A 27,850-nucleotide genomic window follows, 5' to 3' on the forward strand; every position below is an offset into this window, starting at 1 on the left:
GAAACTTGCCTGTTTAGATCACTTAACAACAAATATAGAACCAATCTAATGAAAATAAACACATAGGCATGCATATCTGTGAAAATGTTGGACCTTTTAAATAAATGTGGCTTTATGCATAAAGATTTAAGCAAGAATTAATACAGCCTATAGTTTAGGGCATAATCACTATTTGTATTCCCCAAAATACTTCCAAATAATACATGTTTACTATTTAACAAAGGCGCATAAATTCATTAAAACTGTTCAGAATAAACAAACGACAAACAAAAAACGATATGTTATATCGATATGTTAATATTAATTAGCTAATATAGGCTAGCATCTAATAAGTCATTTGTTTAGGGCACGATTTCTGAGTTAGTGAACAGATTAATCTGAACTAATGTCATGTAATACTTACAACTAAGATAATAACAAAGGAAGTACATGGTCTCATTATATGTGTGTGTGTGTGTGTGTGTGTGTATATATATATATATATGCTCATTACCATAGTCAAACGTTCTTTAACTTTTCCGTAAACTTTAATATCTGTCTCCATCTGGTGGTCAATGAATATACATGTGTTTCTTTTCTTTTTTTATTTTATAAAACATACATTTTATCAAACTTATAGGTAAAATTATAATATATGTATGGACATAATAATCAAATTCGTTTTTTTTTTTTGTTCTTTTTTTGTTGTTGTTTTGGTCGTTTGACAGGACTCGGTTACTACGGCTGGTATGGCAAGATGAAAAAACAAAACAAAAACAAAACAAAAACAACAACGTATAGATTAGAAAGAACATTGAATTATTGGGTAAACGGTTGCTCCTCCCGGACACTAGAGGGCAGCAGCTCCGCGAGACTTCTTGAGCTCTGCCTCTGCGCGCATCAATTCTACGTCACTGTTTGTGCTGACGCGGCGTAAGCGCTTCATCCATTCGGATCACATACGTGTCTGTCTCTTTTCACTCAAGCCAAGAATCGCAGAGGAGCGCAGACCGGAGACATGGCACCAAAAGGCGGCAACAAACAGCAGTCAGAGGAGGATCTTCTCCTGCAGGACTTCAGCAGAAACCTGTCGGCGAAATCTACGGCGCTGTTCTACGGCAATGCGCTAATCGTGTCCGCGATCCCTATCTGTAAGTTCCTCATCTGTCCCTGCTAATGAGACTCTCAGCATTCCTCCTGAAGTATAGGTTATGTCTCAAAAGGGAGCTGCCTAAATAGTTCTATTCTATTCTAAAGTTTAGTTAAGTAAGTAGATTCTCACTTAAAGCGTTTATGCAACACTTTATTTGTGGTCTCTCTGACGACTGATGATCACCTGACTGTTACGGTTTCACATTCATTGTAAATAAATTGTAGCTAAATTATTTCGTTCTCATCTCGTTCTTGCATATGTATTATTTTGTAACAGGGCTGTTTTGGAGGATCTGGCATATGGATTTGGTCCAGTCTGCAGTGCTGTATGCAGTCATGACTCTAGTCAGCACCTACCTGGTTGCCTTTGCTTACAAGAACGTCAAATTTGTCCTCAAGCACAAGTAAGAATATCTAAATGAAACCTCGCACGTTGTTTCAATGCATTCTGTTTCTTTTCGCCCTGTTTTCTGAGACCCTTATAGCTTTTGTCAACTTTACTAGAAGACTGAGTTAATCATTTTGTACTTTACTTTCAGGGTCGCTCAGAAACGTGAAGACGCCGTGTCCAAGGAAGTGACCCGCAAGCTCTCTGAAGCCGATAACCGCAAAATGTCCCGCAAAGAGAAGGACGAGAGGTGTATATAGTATTGTGTTCATTACCTTAAATAGCTTTTATTTTAATATTTCTATATAGCTTTGGTTTATTTCTTGTTTTTCTTTTGATTTCACTAGTAATTCTAGTTCTTTAACTTGAGCTTATTTCAGTTCTAGTACTCAAAGCAGCATTTTTAATTTTTGTTTTTAGTATTTATTTTTAATAGTTTTTGTTTTAGATAAAAATGACAACACACCGGTGATTGCAATAAATGCTTTATATGTATCCTGCTGGTCTGCTGTCTTAAATATGCCTCATTTTGGAAGTTCTCTGTTGCTAACAGCGAGTCTTTGTTGCAGGATCCTGTGGAAGAAGAATGAGGTTGCTGATTACGAGGCCACCACTTTTTCCATCTTTTACAACAACACTCTGTTCCTCTTGATTGTCATCATTGCCTCTTTCTTCTTGCTGAAGAACTTCAATCCAACAGTGTAAGTTTACTGTAATATTTAGTCTTTGTGTCTGTTGAAGCCTATTGATTGGTCCAGATGTCTAACGCTTACCTTATATGTCTGTCATAGGAACTACATTCTGTCCATTAGTGCCTCTTCAGGTCTGATCGCCCTGCTGTCCACGGGGTCCAAATAAAAGACTGACTGCATTAGGAGGATCGAGGAACAAACAAATGAGAGGATTATGGGATTGGGGGTGGGGGCAGGCAAGGCAAGGCAATTTGTTAAAGGAGGTTTGTTATCTTTTAGGAGGGCGTTTATCATTTCATCTGTTGAAGTTTCATGAAATTCATGATTGGTTAAGGCCTTTTTTGTCTGGTCTTCTCTTGTTTTTGTTTTGTACCAATAAAAGACTGTTTACTCATGTATTTTGTCATATATTTTAATATAAGGGATGTGGAGGGTAATGTGACTAAAATGTTAGATATCAGTAAAAAAATAATAAGGATAAAACATAGTTAATTCGGCTGTAAATAATGGCATTTATGATACCAGTAAGACAAATAATTATAATAGAACAAGATGCAAATGCAAGGAAATTAATCAAATGTAATAAAAATAAAACATTGAGTATAGACTTTATTAATTGATAATAATAATAATGTATTTTTCTTTAGTTTCATCCATTGGAATGCACTTGGTGAAGAGAGCAATGAAATACAATGTCATTTCCTCATAAGCATTTTTCTGTCAATATAATTATTGCAAATAAATGCACATTTTATAATCAAGTTTTCTAAATATTTTAAATTTGAGAATGTTTATACTACATGCTTTAGAAAACTTAAAGTCTCTTCTTTGGATCCTGCAGATCAGGGGCGGATCTAGAAAATAATATTTAGGGTGGCAAAGGGGTGGCAACACCAAAGCAAGCATGCATAGTTTTGGGGGTTTATTGTCTTGACGTGCACAGTTGTGTTCACAAATATTGCATTACCATTAAGTAATCATCTATACTGTTTAAAATGAAAAATAAATAACATTTCAATATGCATCATGGCACCAAGTCAATACACAATGTAAAAAACTTCAAGAGGTTATAAATGTTTCTGAGCTTGTATCATTAAAGAAGACATTCTGTTATTACCAGAGGTGGGAATGTCTGTAATCACCCAGAACACTATCAATAGTCTAGCAACACCCCAGCAACTGCATAGCAAAAGCCTAGCAACCATCCAGAATATCCTAGCAACCAACTAGCAACACTTTAGCAAACATCTAGAACATCTAACTGACCAAACTATTTATGTTTCTTAAACAAGACTTTAAGACAAGCCAGCATAAAATTGTCTTTCAAACTTTTCAATCTAGTTATTACAGGTATTCTTTAATGCTTACAAACAATTAAAATACACAGATGACTTTCCTGCCCAGTGAACACTCATGAGATCAATAACACTTAACAAAAAGCTCTTATTAGGATTCAGGAATTATTTTTGCAGCTCAATGTCTATTACAGTATACAACATAAATTAAATTACAGATAATAATAATAATTCAGTAATGAACTTTTGGGAACAGATCGTTTTCATTTTACTACCGTAAAGAAATATTGCAGTAGATGAAAAACACTAGAAAAGATCAAATATCAAAGAATTGTATATGAACTTGGTATGCACCACAATACAGTACAGTACAAAATACAATTAAAAAAAGTAAATTCAGCATCCTCTGCACATTTGGTCAAATTTCATTACAGTGTACAGTACTATAGCAGTTTCCTGGTCTCCTGACACAAGACTATATCTCTAGGCAGTCATTTCTCAGTTCTACACATAAAAAATGGTTACAAATACAATTTGACAGTCACACGTTTGAAGGTGTACAACATGTGCTACAGTTTACTGTACATACAGAAGAGTGAAATTCCCATCATGTACTGGTACTGTACTGTAATTATACTGAATGTGTAAGTATAAAACCCATGTATATTATTCGTTCAGCTCTCTTCTCTCTCCGTTGTTAGGAGGCAGAGATTCTGATTGGTGTCATCAGTTTTGCTGCCTATATGTTTAACTCACTCATTGTTAAACTTTTTGAGAAATGTGTCTTTGTTTTGAGAACTGAATTAACGGTTTGGGAAAATGGGCCAACTAAAATCAGTTATATTAAATTAACAATCGAGAAAACTGCAATACAAGATTCTTACCTAACTCTGCTATTAGTTTTCGTGATCGGCATCATCTTATTGATTTCATGTTATTGTTTCGTCCGATATGGCAGAAAGGCCTATATGGAAGTTTTAAATTTGTGTACACCAGAATTATTGAATTATTGTTTACATATGAACTCAGACTCTCCCACTAACTTTGAAATGAATCATAAAGACTCACTACCCTGGGTCACATGACCGTGAACAATAAAGTTACTAAGTTCCTGACCATCACGTGTACACTTTTCTAATGGACATGTGGAAGGGACCTTAGTGAATGGATTCACCTTTATTTGGAATGTCCCTACAAATGGGCTCCCCTTCTTGAAGTGAATATTACGCTGCTGTCACTTTAAGACCTACTGCATTTTAACTTATGGGTGGCACTTGGTATTTGGTGAACTCAAATGACTGAAACAAATGATTTCAAATAATAGTGTTACACTATACCTTCCGGTTTGACTGAACGAGTCATGCTCAATTTTTATCAGTCAGGAAAATAATGACATTAGTATCATTTTATTATTTTTTTCTTGTCTACTAGCTGTGTCTTTTTCTCTGTATTAATATGAGTAATAATATGTATTAATATGCCAGGTTGGGAAGATTAAGCAAACCACTAAGCAGAACATGTATCGATTTAAGAAAGAAGCTCTGAGGCATTTAAACCGTTGACATCTAGCAAAAGCAACCATGAAAGCTTTGTGGAGGCTTGTTACCAATGCAAAATAAAATCAGGATAAATAACCAGCAGGCAAATATCGCAGACAATTATGCTTAATAAATCAAGACATGTAGAGAATGCGATCATGATTAAAATTTCATCATGCAGTTCTTTCGGAACAGAACCAGGTGTTCCTCACATATCCTGAAAAATTTCAATAGCCCCCTGGTGGATGCCTGCAGTACAGGTCATAAATCACCCTCTCCATTTAAAAAAAAAAAAAAAGGAATGTGAGCCAAACTCCAATGCCATGTGAACCTAATTGCGATAATACAAAATTTCACCAGCTTATTGTGTCTACCGGTATATTGCCCAATAAGGAAACACACATGGGTTTACTGGCCTTATGCATTTTTATTTCAAGCATATAATCTACCTCTATGTACTGTTTACATATTTATATTTACAGAAGTACACTGCTGCCATACAGGGAGAGAGATGCATGATATGATAAAAGACCCTGATGCAGAGATCCAGAACAGCCTGTGTATCCAACAGCTCCTCTTTTCTCAGAAACAATGTTACAAACTTTAGAAAACAATAGTCACCATGTGGTGTGATTTCTTTGTTTTTGTAAAAGACATCATTTACAATTGAGAAAAGCTCACAGTATTACACTCATGGACCCATGGGAGAATGGGCAAGCCCTAATGTTCATGCAGGTGAGAATCAAGGCACTCCGCAGGGAGACTAAAGGTAACACTATGTACACAAGGATCTCATAAAGCCTTCTGTGCTTCTTTGAAGTTTCACACTTAATTTTTTCTATACAGAACCATCTTGTTTGCTCATGTCAAATTCCAACAAGTTTCAAATTCATCTAAACACTCTAAGAATTGAAATACTACAGGGTAAAGCAGCTCATCTGTGTTTAACATATCTAGGGCATGATAAAGTATGGCTTTCAAGTAGGGCGAGCAAGAGCTATAAAATCAAACATGAGGCACCCGCAAACAGTAAATCAGATTTGCTCCCATTATATCTCAATGCTGCCATGCATATTGGGAGCTCCTTGATTCTTAAAGCGACAGTCCACCCCTAAATGAAAACTCGTAATTCACTGACCCTCAGTCTTGTTTCTTTTTATACATCTCTTTAAACATCAGTTGACAACTGTTTTTGTCCATACAGTGAAGGTCTATTGGGTCAGAAACAACAAGTGACCCAGTGGGTTTTGGGTGAACTACCCTTGTGAAAAAGAAGACTTTAGAATACTTTTAAAAAGAGTACTTATTATGGAAATAATGCACTTATTTAAGAATATACTTAAGTGCAAACTGAATGTAATATTGTTTTGGAAAATGAAAATTTATTACAATTGAAATTTATATTAAATGCAGTCAGCTAAACTTTTGAGTGTTTTTTGATCCACTTCAACAGGACTTCAGACTTCATCTTTATTTGTAATTTCATAATTATTTATTTTGTCTTTGAAATGTGGTTTAAGTGTACTGTCAAATGTACTGACAAGCATTTATGACATAAATATCTTAAACTAAGACATACTTTCAATTAATTTACATTGAAACCTATATATAATGTATTTAAATATATATGTAATTACACATTTGTAATGACGACGTACATTTAAAATATAGTAACTTTAAATGGAATAACACACTACACACTACAAATAACACACTACAGTTAAAATTATAGTCAGTATTTTACATGTGCTTTAATATGTATAATATGTACTTATAAAATAAGTGTACTTCTTTTAAAGCACAACAACATAATTATTAAAACAAAATGATTTAAAAATGCACTTTAAAGTAAATCCTTTCATTTGACTTCTTAAAACTCCAATTAAGTGTATTAAGAAACATGGTCATGAAAGTGTACTTGAAAGTACAGTTTTTTTTTTTTTTTTTTTTTTTTAATTGGAAGTACACTAAAAGTGCACATTCATTACAATTAAACACACTTCTTTTTCACAAGGGTATCTTTTTAGGTTGTTTCCCTCTGAATATCTTCCATACTGTTACTAAAAGGAAAAACAAGTCACTTATTTATAATCAAACATTACCATGGATGCATTAGACTGCTGGCATAATATATTCTACACATGTCAGATCAACTCTAATAATGTATATTTAGACTGCGGTACCGATTGAGGTCAGTTTATAATACAGTTGCATGTTCAGTAAGCATGTATTTATAGATTTATGCTACCCTCGTTCAAGTAATTTCCTACAAGTCAGATGTGTGCATTTACTTATTTTTCTATCACATGTACCTTTGGCTCACATTATAAAGCAAACACGCATAATCTCTTTAAATGATCCGTCATAAAATATCAATACAGGCATTCTTGCACAGGCAAAACAGCTCGAATCTTTGTGAATGCACATTGTTCCACTCAGTCTGTGCTCTACAGTCTGTGAAACAGGTTTGCAGTTGTTGCGTTTGAACACAAGAGGGCGACATGCTCTGTTCCTTCACTCTGTGTGCTAATACCGCCAGACATCCCGGTGGCTGATGGTTTTGAGAGCAGAGGCCAAGCATGGGTGTTTATAAGGTTCATAGATCACATTTGTGAGTGAAGCTCTCCTGCAAGGTGCCGTAACAAGGTGACACCTGGACACCAGTCGAGGGGATTCTTGCTGTGTTTGGGTGCAAAGGCACACTAGCAGAAACAGAGAGGATGCAGGTACAGGTTATGGAGGATGACACTCTAAGGCTTCAGAGAGAGGTCTGACCGATGATGAAAACAGATTCAGAGCAGGAACCACTAGGGCACAAACACTGCTACATACATATCTCTCTTCACCCTGAGCCTGCGTCCAGAGCTCCTAGGACCGATAGTCCTTCTTACTGTATGGCCTGTTCCCAAGTATATGATCAATGTCCGAGACCACGTGGGATGTCATCTTTGGAAGAACCTGAATGTGCAGAGAAGTTAGTCAGGGAACTTCTGTAAATTAATAGATGCATAGAAAGTCAATTAATTTCCTTACTTGTATGGCTCCCAGGTTTTCAGTTAGCTGTTCTGCATTTGAGGTTCCTAGTAGTACCGAGCTCACTCCCTCGTTCCGCAGACACCATGCTGGAAAGAAAAAGTGATGACAGAAGTTTTTAAAACAATCCTCTCAGCAAATTACAAGTTGTGGACTTTAGGTGGCAAAATGGAGCTAAAAGTAAGTCTGAATTGCAGTATTATGGTTGTGTTTGGTTGGCCAGCATCAGCAGTAGCCTCTGCTGGTAGATACTGTTACTACACCATTATGTGGTCAAAAATCATATTTCTTCATGTATGTTTCCCATGAGTACTGATTATATAAACACTACCTTTCAAAAGTTTGGGTTTTTATGTTTTGGTCTATTATGCTCACCAATGCTATATATTTGATAAAAACACAGTAATTATTACAATTAAAAATATTTTTAAATATATTTTAAAATGTAATTTATTCTTGTGATGACAAAGCTGAATTTTCAACAGCCTTGCAGTCTTCAGGGTCTTATTATTCTTCATTTTGAAAGCAGTTGTGTGATGCTTATTGTGCTTATTTTTTTTATAAGGATTATTTGATTAATAGAAAATTCAACATTTATTTGAAACAGAAATCTTCCGTAACTTTATAAATGTCTTTACTGTCACTTTTGAGTAATTTGATGTGTCCTGGCTGAATAAAACCATTTAAACCAACCAACCAACCAACCAACCAACCAACCAACCAACCAACCAACCAACCAACCAACCAACCAACCAACAACCAATCAAACAGTTAATTACTGACCCCAAACTTTTGAACTGTACTGTATATACAATAGGAAATTTTATCAGTGAAAGTTTTTGGAGGGCTCTTAAAAAGCATGGAATAAACATGTTTTACCTATTGCAACCAGGAATGCTCACAAGAAATACTAACAAATAGCTTCTTTAAAAAAAAAAAAAAAATATATATATATATATATATATATATATATATATATATATATATATATATATATATATATTTGTACACCTTCTTGGTTGTGTCAGTGCAGCAAATTCTTTACAACATCTCTTCGGCAATAATTTAAGAACAAGAACCAAAAACTGCGTGAGCTCTGCTAGCTCAGAAGCCTAGACTAATTGGTAAGACAACTCTGTAAAAGTGTCAATAGGATAATTCTTACCTACGGCGAGCTGAGGCAAAGTGCAGCCCAACTTCTCAGCGATATGACCGAGTTCTTTCAGCTTTGCCTGCTGCTTTCGTCCGTCATCACTGACTATCTTGTCTTTCAGCCACTGGTATGACTTCAAGACAAAAAGACAAGAGAAGTAGACGAGTAGAGTAAGGTAGGGAGATACATGGCAGAAAATAAATATTTGATTTGTCATCGTGTATATGCAGCCGTAAGTTTCTAGAAAATTCTAGCAAATTATGATTAAATTTGCCTTTAACTTGGTACCTTCATAGCTGCCCTGGAGGATTCTGGGATACCGTTTTCATACTTTCCAGTGATGATCCCACAGGCCAAAGGAGACCATGTCATGGCACCCACACCTACAGTCCAAAACAGAATCAAGGTAATATTTATGACCAAGATAAGCAGCTGCTATATGCTCTCGCTGATGAATTCTCTAAATTTGACAGTATCATTGAGTGAGATTGAGTGAGTAAATGATGATTGATTGACACCTGCCTATCTTATGGTAGAGCTCAGGCAGCTGCACCTCGACCTTCTCCCTCTGGAAGAGATGATACTCTGCCTGCTCACACACTGGAGGAATCAGGTTAAACTGCCTCGCTACAGAATATGCTTCCTATAAAGAGAAAATAATATTTACATTACATTTTCATAACAAAATATATACAGTATGTACAGTATATTTGTAATAGCTAGAATTTCAACATATGACCTACACATTCTTATAATTTGTCCAATGTACCATCAGATATTGCAGATATTACACTTGCTGGTTTAGTTTAAAATATTTATAGAAATGCTTGTTTTCTCAGCGTGAACTTACGTTGGTTTCAAATACTTATTTCTGTCCTTCAATCTGAAAGTTTACATTTTTATTATCGCTGATAGGTAGAGAGTGAACAATAAAACCACATTCAGACAAGACTGAAAGGTTAAAAAATGTGTTCTCATATACAGTAGGCTACTGTTCAAAACTTTTGGTCTATAAGATGCTTTTGAAAGAAGTCTTTTTGCTCAACAAAGCTGCATTTATTTGATCAAAAATACAGTAAAAACAGTTATAATGTGGAATATTATTTCAATTTAAAATTAGATGAGTAAAGTTTGTGAACAAACTTAGAAGTTGGCTTGGGAAAGCCTAGCCTGAAAGTTTGAAGCAGTTATAAGAGCTTGACGTTTGAATGTTTAGATAGATTAGACAGATGATTTAGCACATTTCTAGCATGATTAGCATGTTGCTAACCTGTTTCTACCATGATTAGCATATTGATAGCTTGTTGCTGGCATGTTTATCACATTGATAACATGTTTTAGTATGCTGCTTAGTATGCATGATTTTTATCATGTTGTCCTAGGATAGTCATTAAGCTTTGCGAGTGATAGACAGCGCACATTATAAGCCTTATTGTACAAAAGAGGTGAAAGTCAATGTTACTTAGTTTTGACAATAGTTTTGATCGTCCATTTAATGAAAATCATAAGTCCAATCAGTTAGAAAAGATATAGCAACCCAAGTCAGACCAGTCTGAAGGTCTGGCCCCAAATTTGGTGGTTGTAGCTTGAAAACTAGGAGGAGACAGTCCAAATTTAGTCTCAGAAGAAGAAGGTAATGAAGAAGAAGAAGAAGAAGAAGAAGAAGAAGAAGCTGCTTAAATAGCATTTTAATAAGTTGGCTTTCTCAAGCATGATAGAAACTATAACTGTGTTGGTAAAGCTGAATTTTAATATACTGACAATGCTGAAAACAACTGTGATGTTTAATATTTTTGTGGAGACTGTAATACTTTTTTTCATTATTTTTTGATGAACAGAAAATTTAAATCAGCATTAACTTGAAACAGAAATCTGTTTTAGGCCTATAAATGTCTTTACTGCCACTTTTGAGCAATTTCACGCATCCTTAATAAATAAAAGTATGAATTACTTAAATTACTACAATTCTTTTTCAGCAACATAATAGAATAGAATAGAAACAGCCTTTTTTTCTGTAATAATGATAGCTTTTCTGTTGTCAGGTCTTTAGGTATGTACTGACACTTTTAATAAAAGTGACAGCTAGTCCTGGTCTACCCTATATACAGTCTATATTAATATCACATGACTGATGACAACCCCATTGAATCCTTGTTTTCAGATGCATGTACAGAGCTCATTTCAGGCTGTGAACACAAGTTCCAGTCGTGGGGGTGTGTTTACGTGGGATGGATCTGGTGTGACACCAGAACATGGTATTATCACAGTCACATAAATTACAGGTCATCAGTGTGTGTCCTCTCTGTAAAAACCCTGATCAAGCCTCCATTTATCGCCCATGAATTGATAATGTCAGTGCTTAATTACAACATATCAGTTTGGGCCAACCTGCTTTGTGCTACACTGCAATTACAGCAACATACAGCACTGCAAAACACTGACTTCCGTCAAAGGGCTAAAAATATGTGATGTGGCCAGTATACACTATAAAGGCTGAAATACAAGAGGGTACTTTGTTGTCTCTGCAAACAAGGTTTGCTCCTGAGTTCAGTCCTATAGAAAGTCAGTGATCAGTGATCGGTAATACTGTCATGTCATGCAAGTGATACATTTTAATTCTAGTGAAATGCTGTGCCCTGTAGGGTGACGTTGAATTTTGTCATGACAAATGCAGTTTAGAAAAATGTTACTTACCATTATTTCCATAGCTGTCCATCGTGAGGTCCCCCAGTACATGGACATGCCTTGGTTTATCACGTAGGTCATGGCTCTGACGATCTCTGTGGAGACAAAAAATGAACAAATTCTGTTATTACCCTTGTGAAAAAGAAGATAATTTAAATAGAATTGATTTTTTATTGAATGTGTACCTGTAGTGTACTTCAAAAAACAAAACAAAACAAAAAAAACCCCTCATGTTTTAACCCCTTAACTGTCATCCTCATTTTTGAAAATTCACAAGAAAGTGCACTATCCAAAGTTAAATTATTATAATTCATGAACGCTTTTGAATAAAGACCTAAGTTTGGTCTCTTTTTAAAGAAGACAATTAGCAGATTATTACAGAAGTGATATTTAATAGAATTAAAATATTAAAAAGTTATAAAAGTTTAAATTTACTGTAAAGAAAATGTATTATACTATTTTTATTTATTTTTATAAAATAAATATTTTAAAAAATAGTTAAAAATCCAAAATTGCTATAAAATTAAAGTCTACATAAGTTGTGTTCCAAATTTGAAGTTGATATAAAAAAAATTGAGGTTATATATACAGTATATATACTGTATAAACTCTCATTAGATTTCAAATTAAACTAGTAAATTTAAACATTTTTATTTAATTGCAATTAATATGCAATAAATCTGCAAAGTGTCTGAAAACATAAGACCAACATTCAGATATAATTTAAGTATATTATTTTTAAATATATTATTTTCATAATAAATACACTTTTTTAAAAAGTATTATAAAGTGTACTTCTTTTTCAAACGGCAGAATTGCTACATTCTTAGCATTTCACTTTTCAGCTTCTTTCCATTTATGTTGAAAGCCATCAAAGATAAATGTCAAATTTGGTGGAAACTAGCTAAATTGTGTAATTTTCTAAAGTGGTGTGTGATTGCTGCTTCAACAACCTCGTTCTCCACTCTCATAAATGTTTTTATGGACACTCAATGAGCTGAAGTTTGAGAGATATCAAACTTGATTCCCTCCTGCTATGTTCCGACACTACACACAAAGAAAAGTCTTTTAGTTTTAATATGAAGGAATTTTCAGTATTGGTGTTTTCCCATGTTTTGAAATACGCATTGCATTGCATTGTGTTTTAGTGCTAAAGGAAATTTCTGAAATGTCTGTAAATTTAAAGATGCCGTAAGCGATTTCTGAGAAACACTGTTGAAAGTGGATCGGACCAAACTCCAAGACACACTTAGCCAATCCCCAGTAAGGGGTGTGTCCAACAACGATGTGGGAGTTGCATGTGTTGCATAGCATTTTTATAAGTTTGAGGGCACAGCTACCAAGTTAGGGGTGCAATCCTTTTGGTATAGGGCCTGTTTGTTTGGCGTTTTTAAACATCAACAGCGTTTCTCAAAAATCGCTTACTGCACTTTTAACGGATATCGTCCAGGCGGAAAATTTTGCAGTACCTTTTCAGTTTTTCAACTGATTTTTTTTTTTTTCTTCCAGTTTATACATGTGTGTGCTATCTCAGACTTCAGGTGGTGACTTAATCTGGTATTGTACAATATAGTTTCATTCACTGTGTGCCTCAGCTTGGGTGGATTAAGTTGAGTATTACGTACTTTTGTGTGGTTTCACATAATTCAATAAGTGCACTCATGAGGAAAAATTGAATGATAAAGTACAGTGTAACTTCATATTCCCTTTAGCTTTTACCCTTCATGCTGATGAAATTGTAATCAGGTAAGAAACAAAAAGTGAGAAAGCAGGGCCGAGAGAGTCAGGGGACTGCAGAGCCACCGAGGAACTTTAATATGCACTGCACACAGTGAGGAGCGCTAAACTCTGGACACTTTATGCATCAATGCAGCAGAAAAGCACTGCATAGCGAACTGCCTGCCCATGCCTATGAGACAGACAGACAGCTAGAGAGAGGCATCCACATCTGTCCATTGTTTAAAGGTAAGAACGACAGATGATTAAGTAGTCTAGGCTTGCGATTTTTGCAGCACTTTCAAAATAAAATGTGTAGTGATTGATGGTAAAAGGTAAATACTTTATCACACTTTATCACACTGAGATAAAAATGCATTTGTTACAGCAACCATGTCATTTTAGCTTGCTTCTATAAGTCTTTGAGCTCTTCTGTTGAGTGTTGTGACTCTTGTTTCACAAGTGCAGTGCTGTACCAGGTAAGCTAATGAGCAAGTTTACTATGTCAGAAAAGGAACCTGTTATGTTAGTTGAAGTGTTTTGAGGTCATAACATAGTATTATACAAGGAACCACGTGAAAATACATTTTTGTTAATAGATAATCTTCCCCTGTACTAATAGTTTGTGCAAAAAGGAATAAAACACCTGTGGTTATTTAAGCTGGAAAATTATGGGCTTGCATGCCAAGTTAGTACATGAAGAGGTTTATTTACAAAACATAAAACACAAAGTTCTATAGTTTCTTACAGTGATATACTAAAACATATTTCAGATGGCAGACACCATAAAGTTTTTTTTGTAGGATTTCTAATCATGCACTGAATGATCACTCATTTAAAATTCTTTCAGCCAATGGAATCGATTTAGGGTCCTATAGGCAGACTCAATGGGTGAACTGAACTGGTAGTGTTGCAATAAATTAACTGAGTTAGTAACAAATAAACATTTTTTGTTTGGGGAAGATGTAACAAATGTAATGGGAAGTAACATTTGGCAGGCACTGTGTTAGATTCTCTGAGTCTGAGTGAGAAGTGATAGAGTGGAAACTGAAAAGCTTGTTAAAGTATAGAGGTCTGGAACAAATGGCTGAGTCAGGGTGACCTTGGCATCCAGCGCAGAGCTTTGAAATATTACTAAGCCCTGAATACTGCGTAACAGAACAGCTCTAAGCGGTACATACATTACCAGAGGGGCATACCAATCCCCCTTAACAAGAGAATATTGATTGAGCTCACGAAAACAGAGGGACTATGGAAATCTTTTTCTTTCAAAAATCTCCTTTTTGGCTCTATAAGGTGCTATAGGTAAGCTATTTCAGCTGTTTTGCTAACTTTAAGTCCAAACTCCGTCCTCCACAAACATGTCAGCAAACCTGCCCTGCATCCAACTATATAGTACTTTCCTACTATATAGTTAGTGAAAGACAATATGTGAAAAGAGTAGTATGACAAATCCACAGGGGAAGAGTGGTGAATTGGTGTGAAGTGATGCAACTGACGGTGTGAAACCCAAAGTATACTTCTGTTTTCCGCAGTGCGCATGATGCAAATTATCAATGCAATAGTATGTGCGTACTATGTGTGCAGTAAGATTTTTATAAATGTGTATATAACATACACTCAGCTCGCACATGCATCTTGAGGTTTTTTTTTTGCACTTACAGTGCCCAGGCCTATTATTTCACAGTCAGAAAAGAAACCAATGTGACTAAACAACAACTTAGTCAAACTACTGGAGATGAAAACAACAATAGACAGCTGTGTTGATACCTGCAACTCTAGTTTAAATGAGTAAAAATACCTTTTTTTTCTGTGATAACTTATAGAGAGAAATGACTCAGATGCAGAACAAGAATTAAACTTTTTAGTGCATGTGTCAAGCACCTGTGTTCATGCACACTATCAAATGGAGTATACTAACCGAAAGGCTGTGCGTTCGGCTGTCAAAACTGAAGTATACTTTGGGCTTAAGTCACATGACAATGGCAACTTGTTGGTGTTGTATCCACAGATTTCATTCATTTGAAAAATACAGAACTATACAGAACACACCTTTTAACAGTCACAGAAGAAGTCCTCATTAAATGTAGTACCTATTCAGATGAATGCATAAAATGCTTTACACTTAGAGAGTGTTTTTGATTGGCTAAAGAGTGGCATTTTTGCCATTTACAGAGTTTAGGGCGGCCACATATACAGTGAGGAAAATAAGTATTTGAACACCCTGCTATTTTGCAAGTTCTCCCACTTAGAAATCACGGAGGGGTCTGAAATTGTCATCGTAGGTGCATGTCCACTATGAGAGACATAATCTAAAAAAAAAATCCAGAAATCACAATGTATGATTTTTTAACTATTTATTTGTATGATACAGCTGCAAATAAGTATTTGAACACCTGTCTATCAGCTAGAATTCTGACCCTCAAAGACCTGTTAGTCTGCCTTTAAAATGTCCACCTCCACTCCATTTATTATCCTAAATTAGATGCACCTGTTTGAGGTCGTTAGCTGCATAAAGACACCTGTCCACCCCATACAATCAGTAAGAATCCAACTACTAACATGGCCAAGACCAAAGAGCTGTCCAAAGACACTAGAGACAAAATTGTACACCTCCACAAGGCTGGAAAGGGCTACGGGAAATTGCCAAGCAGCTTGGTGAAAAAGGTCCACTGTTGGAGCAATCATTAGAAAATGGAAGAAGCTAAACATGACTGTCAATCTCCCTCGGACTGGGGCTCCATGCAAGATCTCACCGTGGGGTCTCAATGATCCTAAGAAAGGTGAGAAATCAGCCCAGAACTACACGGGAGGAGCTGGTCAATGACCTGAAAAGAGCTGGGACCACCGCTTCCAAGGTTACTGTTGGTAATACACTAAGACGTCATGGTTTGAAATCATGCATGGCACGGAAGGTTCCCCTGCTTAAACCAGCACATGTCCAGGCCCGACTTAAGTTTGCCAATGACCATTTGGATGATCCAGAGGAGTCATGGGAGAAAGTCATGTGGTCAGATGAGACCAAAATAGAACTTTTTGGTCATAATTCCACTAAACGTGTTTGGAGGAAGAAGAATGATGAGTACCATCCCAAGAACACCATCCCTACTGTGAAGCATGGGGGTGGTAGCATCATGCTTTGGGGGTGTTTTTCTGCACATGGGACAGGGCGACTGCACTGTATTAAGGAGAAGATGACCGGGGCCATGTATTGCGAGATTTTGGGGAACAACCTCCTTCCCTCAGTTAGAGCATTGAAGATGGGTCGAGGCTGGGTCTTCCAACATGACAATGACCCGAAGCACACAGCCAGGATAACCAAGGAGTGGCTCTGTAAGAAGCATATCAAGGTTCTGGCGTGGCCTAGCCAGTCTCCAGACCTAAACCCAATAGAGAATCTTTGGAGGGAGCTCCAAACCAGAAACCTGACTGATCTAGAGAAGATCTGTGTGGAGGAGTGGGCCAAAATCCCTCCTGCAGTGTGTGCAAACCTGGTGTAAAACTACAGGAAACGTTTGACCTCTGTATTTGCAAACAAAGGCTACTGTACCAAATATTAACATTGATTTTCTCAGGTGTTCAAATACTTATTTGCAGCTGTATCATACAAATAAATAGTTAAAAAAATCATATATTGTGATTTCTGGATTTTTTTTTTTTTAGATTATGTCTCTCACAGTGGACATGCACCTACGATGACAATTTCAGACCCCTCCATGATTTCTAAGTGGGAGAACTTGCAAAATAGCAGGGTGTTCAAATACTTATTTTCCTCACTGTACATTATGATTTCTCAGGACACCTATTTCAGTGATATCTGCCAGATAGTACTGGACATTTTATGCTAGGCATTTTTAAAAAGGGCTAAAAAGAGGCATACAGCTTGCCTATCAAATTTAAAAGATCATAAATTGGCTTGAATTCCTTCATGGTTGTCTCCAAAGCCTGAAACTTTGTTCAAGTATAAGAAACTAATGCTTTTAGCTTTGCAGTGACAATTTAATTAATAAGACACTGCCTTTTCTCATTGCATTTATATGTTGTACATCGGGGGTAGTGTAAATTCAAGTTTATTCTGATTCTTTGGTCAGCTTTCTCTTTTAGATCAAATAATGTCATGGTAGTGCAAGTGCTTGAAGACAACCTTGTTGAGCAAGTTAAAATTAATTAAACTGTTGTTGCTGCAACAATAAAGCAAGAATGCAAATCAACTATATTCCACAAAACTTGCGAATCTGTTTCTGGCTTTACTCTTTGTTATTGATCAGAAAAAAAAATATTTTGAAGCCAATCACTCTCCTTCTATCTTTCATGTTTTCCATCTTCCTCTACTACTATCTGTTCTACTCTCTTCTCTGTTTGTTTATAAGCATATGTCTGGAGGTAATAGGATGGATAAACGAAAGAGAGGAGCTGTTGTTACAACAGCTGGTAATTTCTTTGTGAGTACTGAAGGTCAAAGAGGCTGGCTCATCTTTCTTCTTATTATTTTGCTCTTCTGAGAATAAAACTCTCAATTTACAATAAAAACGCATCAGCAGCAGATACTTATTTTAATTAACTATCCACACATTTTCTCCAAATCACTCTTGGGCAGTTGTTGTTTCTCTCTGTCTCCTCATATGCTGTTCAAGAGATTTTGCTATCCTGTGGTTTGTACCAAAAGCACATTATTAAACAGTAGATTAGATTTTCAGGCTGACTGCACTTGAAGCTTTGGGCAGCACAGAACTTTAACAGCACCGTGGTAGCCTGCTGGCTGCATTGCGTACTTTGGATAGAAGTAAGAAGTCTGGTTATTCAGAATTATTACCGTGATGGCACCCCGGGGACTGCACTTAATCGTAACCCTGTTATCACGAATACATCTTTCAGAGAATTTAGACCTCAGATAGATGTGCCTGCAGGACACCAACCCTTTTAGTCTGCCACACTCGTTCTTTTGTACTCATGGCTTTTGATGCAGTATTGTGATCGCTAACTTCTCAGCACTTTCCAGAGAGTTTCCCTAAGTGCTTTGGTGAAGGTCAAGAAAATGTATTCGAGAGGAAATTTGTATGAATGACTAAACCTACCAAAGTCTTCAAAATGTACCCAAATTTCCAAGCACCACCGTTCAAAAGTTTGGGGTCAGTACAATTGTTTTCTGTTCAAAAATACTTTTATCCAGCAGGAATACATTAAATTGTTCAAAGGTGACACTAAATTAATAATGTTACAAAATATTTATATTTCAAATAAATGCTGTTCTTTCACTACATTAAAGAATTTTGTAAAAAAAAAAAAAGTATCACTGTTTCTACAAAGCAGCACAACTGTTTTCAACATTAATAACAAGAAATTGAGCTGCATATCAAATGATTTTTGAAGGATCATGTAACTGGAGAAATGAAAAATTCTTTGCCATCACAGGAATAAAAATTACATTTTACAATATACTGAAAATAGAAAACAGTTATTTTAAATTGTAATAATATTTCACAATGTTACGGTTTTACTGTATTTTTTTTATAAAATAAATGCAGCATTGGTGAGCATAAAAGACTTTGAAAAACATTTAAATATAAATAAAAAAATAAATATTCTAAAATGTATTTGAAATACATTTATTTCATGCTAAGTATACTACAAACATGTTGACATATTTATGTACTTAATAAAAATATCCTGCAACAAACTTTTGGTATATTAAACTGGTATACTTAAGTTGGAACTAATTTTGTACTTAATGCACTTCAGTTGTGTGGAAGTAGTGCTGAAGTCCAACTAAAGATATACAGAAGTATATTTTATTTTGCTAAAGTGGAATTACTGCAAGTATACATCAGGTACACTTTAAATATATTGCATTTAAAGACCAAAATTCAGATCATACATTCCTCATCAATAGTGACGTTAAACACATTTTAATAATATGAAATATACATTGTACACTAGTAGCCTAGTACTCTTGATAAAGTTGAATTATATTTATTAAATTTTTTTTTTTTTATGTAAGTGATATGTCAGTAAATATGTTAATAGATTTGAACTAATACACTTACTTAGTATGACATAAATGTTTCCCCTTCAGGAACTCGAGCTGTGTCGGAAAATGCTATGGGAACGCCTTCAGCATGACCATGCTCTGAATCACATGTGTAATCAGTCCAATGGAAGGGCGAGACGTCACGGGCAGGGTGACATAGCGACCAGGAAGCTTAAAAGCACGTGTGGTGGAACCGGCGTCAGCTTTCTGTCATTCAGCAAGCACTCTGTGACTGGGGTGGAGCGGTGTACACCGCATCACACGGTGCCCGTCTTGCTTCAGTGCCCTCAGGGGATCGGTCTGCTAACCCTGCCAGTGTTCCAGAGCGCAGCCGTCCCAAGAGAGCATTCCTCTCAGCTTTTTCCGCCCGGAGACGTAGTGGAGCTGAGAGGCTCGCCACCTCTTCGGAGGTCTCTAGAGCAGCTAGATTGGGTCCTTCAGGGCACCGATTTAGCTGCTCCAGTTACACCAGAGATCAGTCTCGAGAGATTGATTCCCTTAGTAGACTATTTAGCAGCTTGGAAACTACTGCCAAATGTGTCATGTTGGGTCCTGCACATGGTAGAAAAAGGCTATCATATTCAGTTCGGCTCTCCACCGCTGCGCTTCAGCAGGATAATTCCTACTCTGGTCAGCCCGAGCAGGCTCTGGTAATGGAACAAGAAGTGAACACTCTGTTGAGGAAGGAGGCCATCGAGGTGGTCCCTCCTTATGGGAGAGAATCAGGGTTCTACAGCCGGTACTTTATAGTTCCAAAGAAGGATGGAGGGCTGTGTCCCATTTTAGATCTGAGTCAGTTGAACCGCTCAGTCATGCGACAGAATTTCTAGATGCTTACATTCAAACAGGTCGTGTCTCAGATCAGGTCTGAAGACTGGTTTGTCACGATAGATCTAAAAGATGCATACTTCCATGTCTCCATCCTTCCCACTCACAGGAAGTTCCTGAGGTTTGCTTTCGGGGGCGAAGCATACCAATATCGAGTTCTTCCCTTCGGCCTAGCACTCTCACCCCGCATTTTGTGTGTGGATGCTGCACTGGCTTCGCTGCGGCTCCAGGGCATCCGCATATTGAACTATATCGACGATTGGTTGATTCTAGCTCAATCGGAGCAGATGGCGGTTCGACATCGAGATGTCGTTCTTGCCCACATGAAAGATTTTGGGTTAAGACTAAATGCCGAGAAAAGTGTGTTTTCTTTTCTGGGTGTGGTGTGGGATTTGACTGCGATGCAGGCACGTATGTCCCCTGCTCGTATCGAGTGGATCCTCACAGCAGTCAAGAGAGTGAAAGAAGGCCAGTCACTCACTGTCAAGCAGTTTCAGAGACTGCTGGGTCTGATGGCAGCTGCGTCCAACATAGTACCTTTTGGCCTGCTGTACATGAGACCCTACAGTGGTGGCTCAACACCAAGGAGTTCTCCCAGAGGGGAAACCCGCTCTGCACTTTCAAGGTCACGAGGCGACGCGTACGTGCCTAAGACATGTGGAGGAAATCTTGGTTCTTGTCTCAGGGCCCGGTGCTGGGAGCAGTCATGAGTGGCCACCCTGCCCGTTGGTCTGTGGAGCGGCTGCCATCTGACGTGGCACATCAATTGGCTGGAGATGCTGGCCGTGTTTCGAGCACTGAAACACTTCCTCCCAGACCTGAGAGGTCACCATGTGTTGGTGCGCACCGACAGCACATCGGTGGTCTCTTACATCAACCACCAGGGAGGTCTGCGTTCACGCCCCTTGTACAAGCTGGCACACCAGATCCTTGTGTGGTCCCAGGACAAACTCCTCTCGGTGAGAGCAGTTCACATTCCTGGGCATCTCAATGTGGGAGCAGACATCCTTTCGAGACAGGGGCCGAGGTCCGTGGAATGGATGCTTCACCCTGAGGTGGTGAAGCAGATATGGAGAGTTTTTGGCCAGGCTCAGGTGGACCTCTTTGTGACTCAGGAGACATCGCAATGTCCTCTCTGGTTCTCTCTGATTCCTCCAGCGCCTCTGGGACTGGATACTATGGTGCAGACTTGGCCGAGGCTTTGTCTGTATGCTTTTGCCCCGATCGCTCTGCTCCCGGGAGTCCTGGTGAGAGTGCGCCGGGACGGGGTCCGTCTGCTACTAGTAGCCCCATTCTGGCCGGGCCAAGTATGGTTTTTGGACCAGATTTCTGTCCTTGACGGCTCTCCATGGGGGATTCCCATCAGGAGGGACCTCCTCTCACAGGTGGGGGACACCTTCGTCCACCTGTGGACTGTGGAGCTGTGGAAGTTCTGGGTGTGGCCGCTTCCGGTCTCTCAAGCGAGGTTGTTGAGACCATTCTCCAATCCAGAGCTTCCACAACGAGGAAACTGTACATCCTGAAGTGGAGACTCTTCACTTCATGGTGCGGAGACCGCCAGCTCGATCCAATCAACTGCCCGATTGGTACAGTTCTGGAGTTCCTGCAGGCCCGTTTCTCCGAAGGGTTAACCCACTCCACCATTAAAGTGTGCGTGGTGGCCATTGCGGCCTACCACACCCCTCTTGGTGGTCAGTCAGTGGGTAGACATCCCATGGTTACATGTTTCCTCTGTGGTGCGCTGAGGCTGAGGCCCCCAGTACGGTCCTGTGTCCCCCCATGGGACTTGGCTGTGGTATTAGAGGCTCTCTGCAAGGCTCCCTTCAAGCCCATCGACAAGATCTCTGATCGACATCTTCCTTCTGGCTATTTTCTCTCTCAAGAGAGTTGATGATCTACAGGCCCTCTCAGTGGCCCATGCCTATCTCGACTTTGCGCCTGGCATGGCCAAAGCATTTCTATACCCTCGAGCGGGGTATGTGCCTAAAGTTCCCTCTGTTACACCACAGCCCATCGTACTACAGGCCTTCTGTCCTCCTCCCTTGGGGGAGCCAGACCAGCAGAAGCTTAACTATATGTGTCCAGTGCGAGCACTGGGCACGTACGTCCACAGATGTGACCTGTTCTACAGCCTCGACATGCAAGCTACTCCCAGCTCTTCTGTTCTCTCATCCTAGTACACACTAGGCAGGGATTTGTCAGTCTGGCGATGTGGGCATCTCGTTCCCATAGCATTTTTTGACACAGCTCGAGTTCCTGAAGGGGAACATCTCAGGTTACGCATGTAACCATGGTTCCCCGAAGGGAACGAGATGCTGCGTCTCTATGCCACACTTCCGGCATCCCTGCCAGCGCTTGCTTCATTTCTAGAAGCTGACGTCTCGCCCTTCCATTGGACTGATTACACATGTGATTCAGAGCATGGTCACGGTGAAGTCATTCCCATAGTGTTTTCCGACGCAGTGTCTTGTTCCTGTCGGGAAACCATGGTTACATGCGTAACCTGAGACGATATTAAATATATTACTTTTTTACTAAGGCAACCCCACAATTTTTTAACTTTTGATCTGGCTACCCTCATTTTAATGACCAAACTTACCCTCCATCGGTGTGTTGCTATCAGGCCGGTTGGCGAAGACCACATCTACATATTCCAGCTGCATCCTCTGCAAGGAGCCCTTAAGACCTGAAAGACCAGATGTATATTGTGAGTCAGTCTGGGTATTTGTTTGTCTTCCCTTTCAAAAAAAGAAATCTGTTAGTGTTTCTAAATCTATCCTCCAGTGTAGCATTATTAGTACAAGAGGGTTAGTGCTAATTAAAAAGTTGCATGCTCTGACAGACAACAGTTTGTTGAGGACTCTTCATATCATGAAGAATTTCAAGCCCTCATAACATCAGGACAAACATTCCCCACTTAACACTAGAAACGCCACAGGGTAAATTTTACCCGTGGCTGTTTTTCAAATGTACATAACAGATTTTCAACAAAACATTCAAGTCTCCCAGTCATTGACTTTTACTAAAATTATGTAATTTACAATCCAATGTTGTTAAAAATTATTTAGATAAAACCAGATAAAAAAACGGAGCATTTATATTGCTATTTATTCTAGTCTGGCCGTTTCCTGAAGGAAAAAAAAATAATAATAAAAAATCAGATCTATGATGTAATGAATAAAACCTTTTTTTTTTGATTACCCGACGTTTATTGGTGTTGTTCTCTTATTCAAATTATAAATGATATAACCAAACAAATTAATAATTGGGCCTAGGTGAAGCTGTGCACTTGAATTTGTCATAGCATCATCCTATGCAGTGTGGTGAATTATTATTATAATTTTAGTAATTTAAATAACATGGGTTATCCTAATATAGTGATTAATGACATTGTATTATAATATTACACCACCCAAATATTTACTACCTTCTAATTTTCGATGTAAGTGCAGGCTTTTTTTTTTAGCTTACTGACCATTATGGATTAGTGTAGGCTGCATTAAAAAGTCTTGAACATAAAACAACAGGGTAAAAATATAGTTGACGACTAGACATAATCATTTCATGACTCTAGACACTTCTTTGTGAAGACAGTGGCATAATACAGTGAAATAATATGTTCTTTAGCCATATAAAAACAGTTACCATGTGTGTGGGTAAAATTTACCCGCTGGCGCTTTTAGGTATACAGCGACCTCTGGCGGTTCTAGTGTTAATCAAGCTCCGCAGACGAGGGACAGCCAGCTGCGTGAGTCTGGTGGACTCTGTAGTAATCAAGTTCGTCCTGTACAGGGCCCAGGGCTTGTTCATTCTTTGACTCTCTGTCTTTAATTCGACAGAGTGCTGGATTGATCGTCAAGCATAATGAAGAGTGTTTGGGACTGGATTCCCTCCTGTGTCCACCTCTAGAGGTTCACTCTGACAGGGTCAGCATCTTGAGGTCAGATGAGGCTTTACAGTCAAGAAATGATGGTGGCTGTCAGCAGTTTGAGACACAGTGAGCCAAAGAGAGATACTGTATGTGATTGATCAATTATATAGTGCAAAGTAGCACAACAAATACAGCATAACTGACAACATCCTATCTTTCCCATGATAATATTCTGTGTGTTTCAACACAACTAAACTATTGCTCTATGTCTTCTTCTCTAAATGCGCATGTGTTACTTCTGTTATCAATTCAAGAAAAATAAATCTACAATATCATTCAAAAGTTTGGCGTCTTTTTTTTTTTTTTTTATGTTTTTGAAGGTCTCTTATGCATACCAGGGCTGAATTTATATGATGAAAATACAGTAAAACAGTAAAAATATTGTGAAATATTATACTTTTTTATATTTTAATATATCATTGTAATAATGTGATTTATTCCTGTAATGGCAAAGCTTTTTTTCAGCAGCCATTACTCCAGTTAGAATGTCACATGATCTTTCAGAAATTATTCTAATATGCTGAATTGGTGCTCAAGATATATTTTTTTATTGTTATTAATGCTGCTTTAATTTTTTAGTGGAAACACGTAATACTTTTTTCAGTATTCTTTGATGAATATAAAGTTCAAACAGTATTTATCTGAAAAAGAAACCTTTAGAAATCTTTTTCTGTAAATGAACCCTTAAAGAAATGAAGTAGTAATGCCTTTAAAATATGTCTTTATGACCCCAAACTTTTGAACTGTAGTTTAAGTGCACAAAGCAACTACTTTTTATATTTTCATTAATGACAAATAACAGTTTCCAAGATAAAGAGTTGGAAAAAAATCTTTAAAAACTTTAAGTTCTTAGAAATTTACTCTTAGAAATGAACCCAGTACATATGGTACATATGGTTTTGAAAATGATTTTCGATAAAAGTATAAATTTATAAATGACTCTAAAAATGTCATACGGTGTGAACATTATGTAAAAATAACATGTTCCTCACACCTTGAAAACGTGTACAAATCTTAATCATTATCATTAAAAAGGTGTTAAATATATTTTTCAAGGTAGAAGTTTTTTTTTTTAAACGTGTTAGCCTACTTAATATCAAAAATGTATTTTATTAAAGAAATTATACATACTCATCTTCATCAAAGAGGAAGTCAGTATATGTATGAACTGCATTTTTAGTGTATTTTTGAATAACTTAACTGTTATCCTCTGACATAAGTTCACATGGTTGTGGGGAAGGCTGTCATTTAATTTCACAGGGCCACACACACAATATCTGTATATTTATAGAATATTTAACAATATACCGAGTGACAGACAGTGTGTCTAAACCTACATTATGTGCCAAAAATGTGTCTCAAAGTCCCAGTCCATCCTTATCTGCATGGATATTTGTATCTGCTTTGCAGCCTGACCAGACCAATGACTGAATCAAATCCAGTGATGTAAATATAATACGGCTGGCTTGTTCACAGACATGCTCCAAATGCAGGGAGCTGCAGGTGGGCGAGAGCCGTGTGTATCTTGAGCTCTGTGTTTGTAAAATAGGTGTCTGGCCCCAAACTTGCTGGCATGGAAGAAAAGTAAGGGCCAGTGCGGAACAGCACACACAACCAATAATTCATCCTCCCTGTAAGCCTGAATATCTAGGCCAGGGGTGGGAATTATTTTCACACCAAATGTAACTCTGACCCTACTGATAGCATCTACTGTATGCATTAGAACATAACTAGTTTTTCAAGCAAGCAGTTCACTCACAAATAAATGTGCATTATTTACTTAAAGGGATAGTTCACCCAAAAATGAAAATTCTGTCATTGACAAACATGTTTACAAGTCTCTGAGGTCCAAGTCAAGTCTTAAGTCTTTGAGTTGGAGTCCAAGTCACGTCTCAAGTCTTTGTTCTATTTATTAGCAACAGTTCTTTCAGCTAGTAATTGAGGCTAAATCCGTTTTGAAATACAGATTTCACAATATGATTTTCTCAGAAAAAAACTTGAAAAAATTTTAAGACAAATTAGAAATAAAAAGGTGTCAATTTATTGTTAGACTAAATGCTGCACATTTCTTTGTTAAATTGAAATGTGTCAAACAACAAAACTAAATTGAAATTTTAAAACAAACCCCAATCAATCAAATAAATAACACAAATAAAAGAAATCTCATATAAACAAACTAAGGCTTTATCTGTGCTCTTTTTCAATTTAAAATGAGAAGCAACCACTGTATTTTAAACACAACACAATCCAAACAAAGAGGCTGCATACATGCAGCATGAGCAGTTTTTAATCTAAATTGGATTGTATAATTTTGAAATCTGAAGCAAAAACAAAATGGTCTGACTTTAGTTTTGTGAAACTATTCTATATAAAACATAAAGCATAAAACATAAAGCAAATTCACTCTCTGCCAGCAGGTGGCGCTTGAACAGCAATTAAACATTGGACAATTGGTTGCTGCTGTAAACAAAGCAGCGCTGCAGTTATTAACACTACTATAATATGCATTATACAGAGGCAATATGAGAAGAAAATAGCATCTAAACTTTTTTATGACAGCCAGTTCCCCTCAGAGATACATTCATATAAACTCCCATACAAATGACTTGCGTTTTTTGCGAGTCTCACGAGTCACGAGTCCAAGTTAAGTCTCGAGTCAGCTGTTCACGAGTCCAAGTCAAGTCCCAAGTCTTTATTTATACGACTTAAGTGCGACTCGAGTCCAAGTTGCAGACTCAAGTTTCCATCTCTGGTCATTAATTACTCACCCTCATGTCGTTACAAACCTGTAAGACCTTCGTTCATCTTCAGAACACAAATTAAGATATTTATGATGAATTCTGAGAGCTCTCGGACCCTCCCATAGACAGAAAGGATCCTAATCCTGGGGACACTTAATTTCTAGCGATTATCGCCGATTTGATTGCACAGATACTATTTAAACTAAACTGAGCTAGACAATGACATCTCTGAATTCAATAATGAAATGCCTTTAACTGAAAATTGAGTGTTTAATCTTATCATTATACATTACTGACACTCTATCCTCCAATTTGATACTGTTAAGTGCTTTGACACTATCTGTATTGTAAAAGCGCTATATAAATAAATAAATAAAGGTGACTAACATGATCAAGGTCAAGAAACATAGTAAGGATATCGTTAAAATAATCCATGTGACACCAGTGGTTCAACTGTAATTTTACGAAGCTACGAGAATACTTTTTTTGTGCGCAAAGAAAACAAAAATAACGACTTATTCAACTATTTTTCTCCTCCGCGTCACCCTGGCGCCATTTTGGTACTCTATGTACTCTAAATACTCTATGTACGCGTATACGTTGTTTATGCCTTGATCTGAATGTAAACAATGTATATTGTACATATGTTGCATACATTGTTTACGTATGTGATACTCTCCAAAATAGTGCC

The 27,850-nt window shown here is 37.4% G+C and overlaps 2 protein-coding genes across 7 annotated transcripts in view; one reads left to right on the top strand and one right to left on the bottom strand.

Annotated features, from left to right (window-relative positions):
- Positions 1 to 887: 887 nt before the first annotated feature.
- On the top strand, positions 888 to 2,605 carry ssr3 (signal sequence receptor, gamma). Its single transcript, XM_058751485.1, has 5 exons — positions 888 to 1,130; positions 1,409 to 1,535; positions 1,671 to 1,769; positions 2,089 to 2,220; positions 2,311 to 2,605. The coding sequence occupies exons 1-5, from the start codon at positions 998 to 1,000 to the stop codon at positions 2,375 to 2,377; spliced, it is 558 nt and encodes a 185-aa protein (XP_058607468.1). The 5' UTR covers positions 888 to 997; the 3' UTR covers positions 2,378 to 2,605.
- Positions 2,606 to 6,637: 4,032 nt separating this feature from the next.
- Positions 6,638 to 27,850, bottom strand: part of kcnab1a (potassium voltage-gated channel subfamily A regulatory beta subunit 1a) — a 137,835-nt gene continuing 116,622 nt past the window's right edge. For 5 of the 6 annotated variants that reach the window (XM_058752197.1, XM_058752195.1, XM_058752199.1 and 2 more), the window contains 7 exons: positions 23,087 to 23,173; positions 11,925 to 12,010; positions 9,753 to 9,873; positions 9,519 to 9,613; positions 9,243 to 9,363; positions 8,078 to 8,166; positions 6,638 to 8,002 (listed from right to left, as the gene is read on the bottom strand). In XM_058752197.1, the coding sequence (XP_058608180.1) occupies positions 7,913 to 8,002; positions 8,078 to 8,166; positions 9,243 to 9,363; positions 9,519 to 9,613; positions 9,753 to 9,873; positions 11,925 to 12,010; positions 23,087 to 23,173 (689 nt within the window). In that variant the 3' untranslated portion in view covers positions 6,638 to 7,912. The remainder of the gene's footprint in view (positions 8,003 to 8,077; positions 8,167 to 9,242; positions 9,364 to 9,518; positions 9,614 to 9,752; positions 9,874 to 11,924; positions 12,011 to 23,086; positions 23,174 to 27,850) is intronic. The other variant, XM_058752194.1, reaches the window with a different exon arrangement.

This window comes from Onychostoma macrolepis, chromosome 18 (genome assembly GCF_012432095.1).
Source record: "Onychostoma macrolepis isolate SWU-2019 chromosome 18, ASM1243209v1, whole genome shotgun sequence".
NCBI lineage: Eukaryota > Metazoa > Chordata > Actinopteri > Cypriniformes > Cyprinidae > Onychostoma > Onychostoma macrolepis.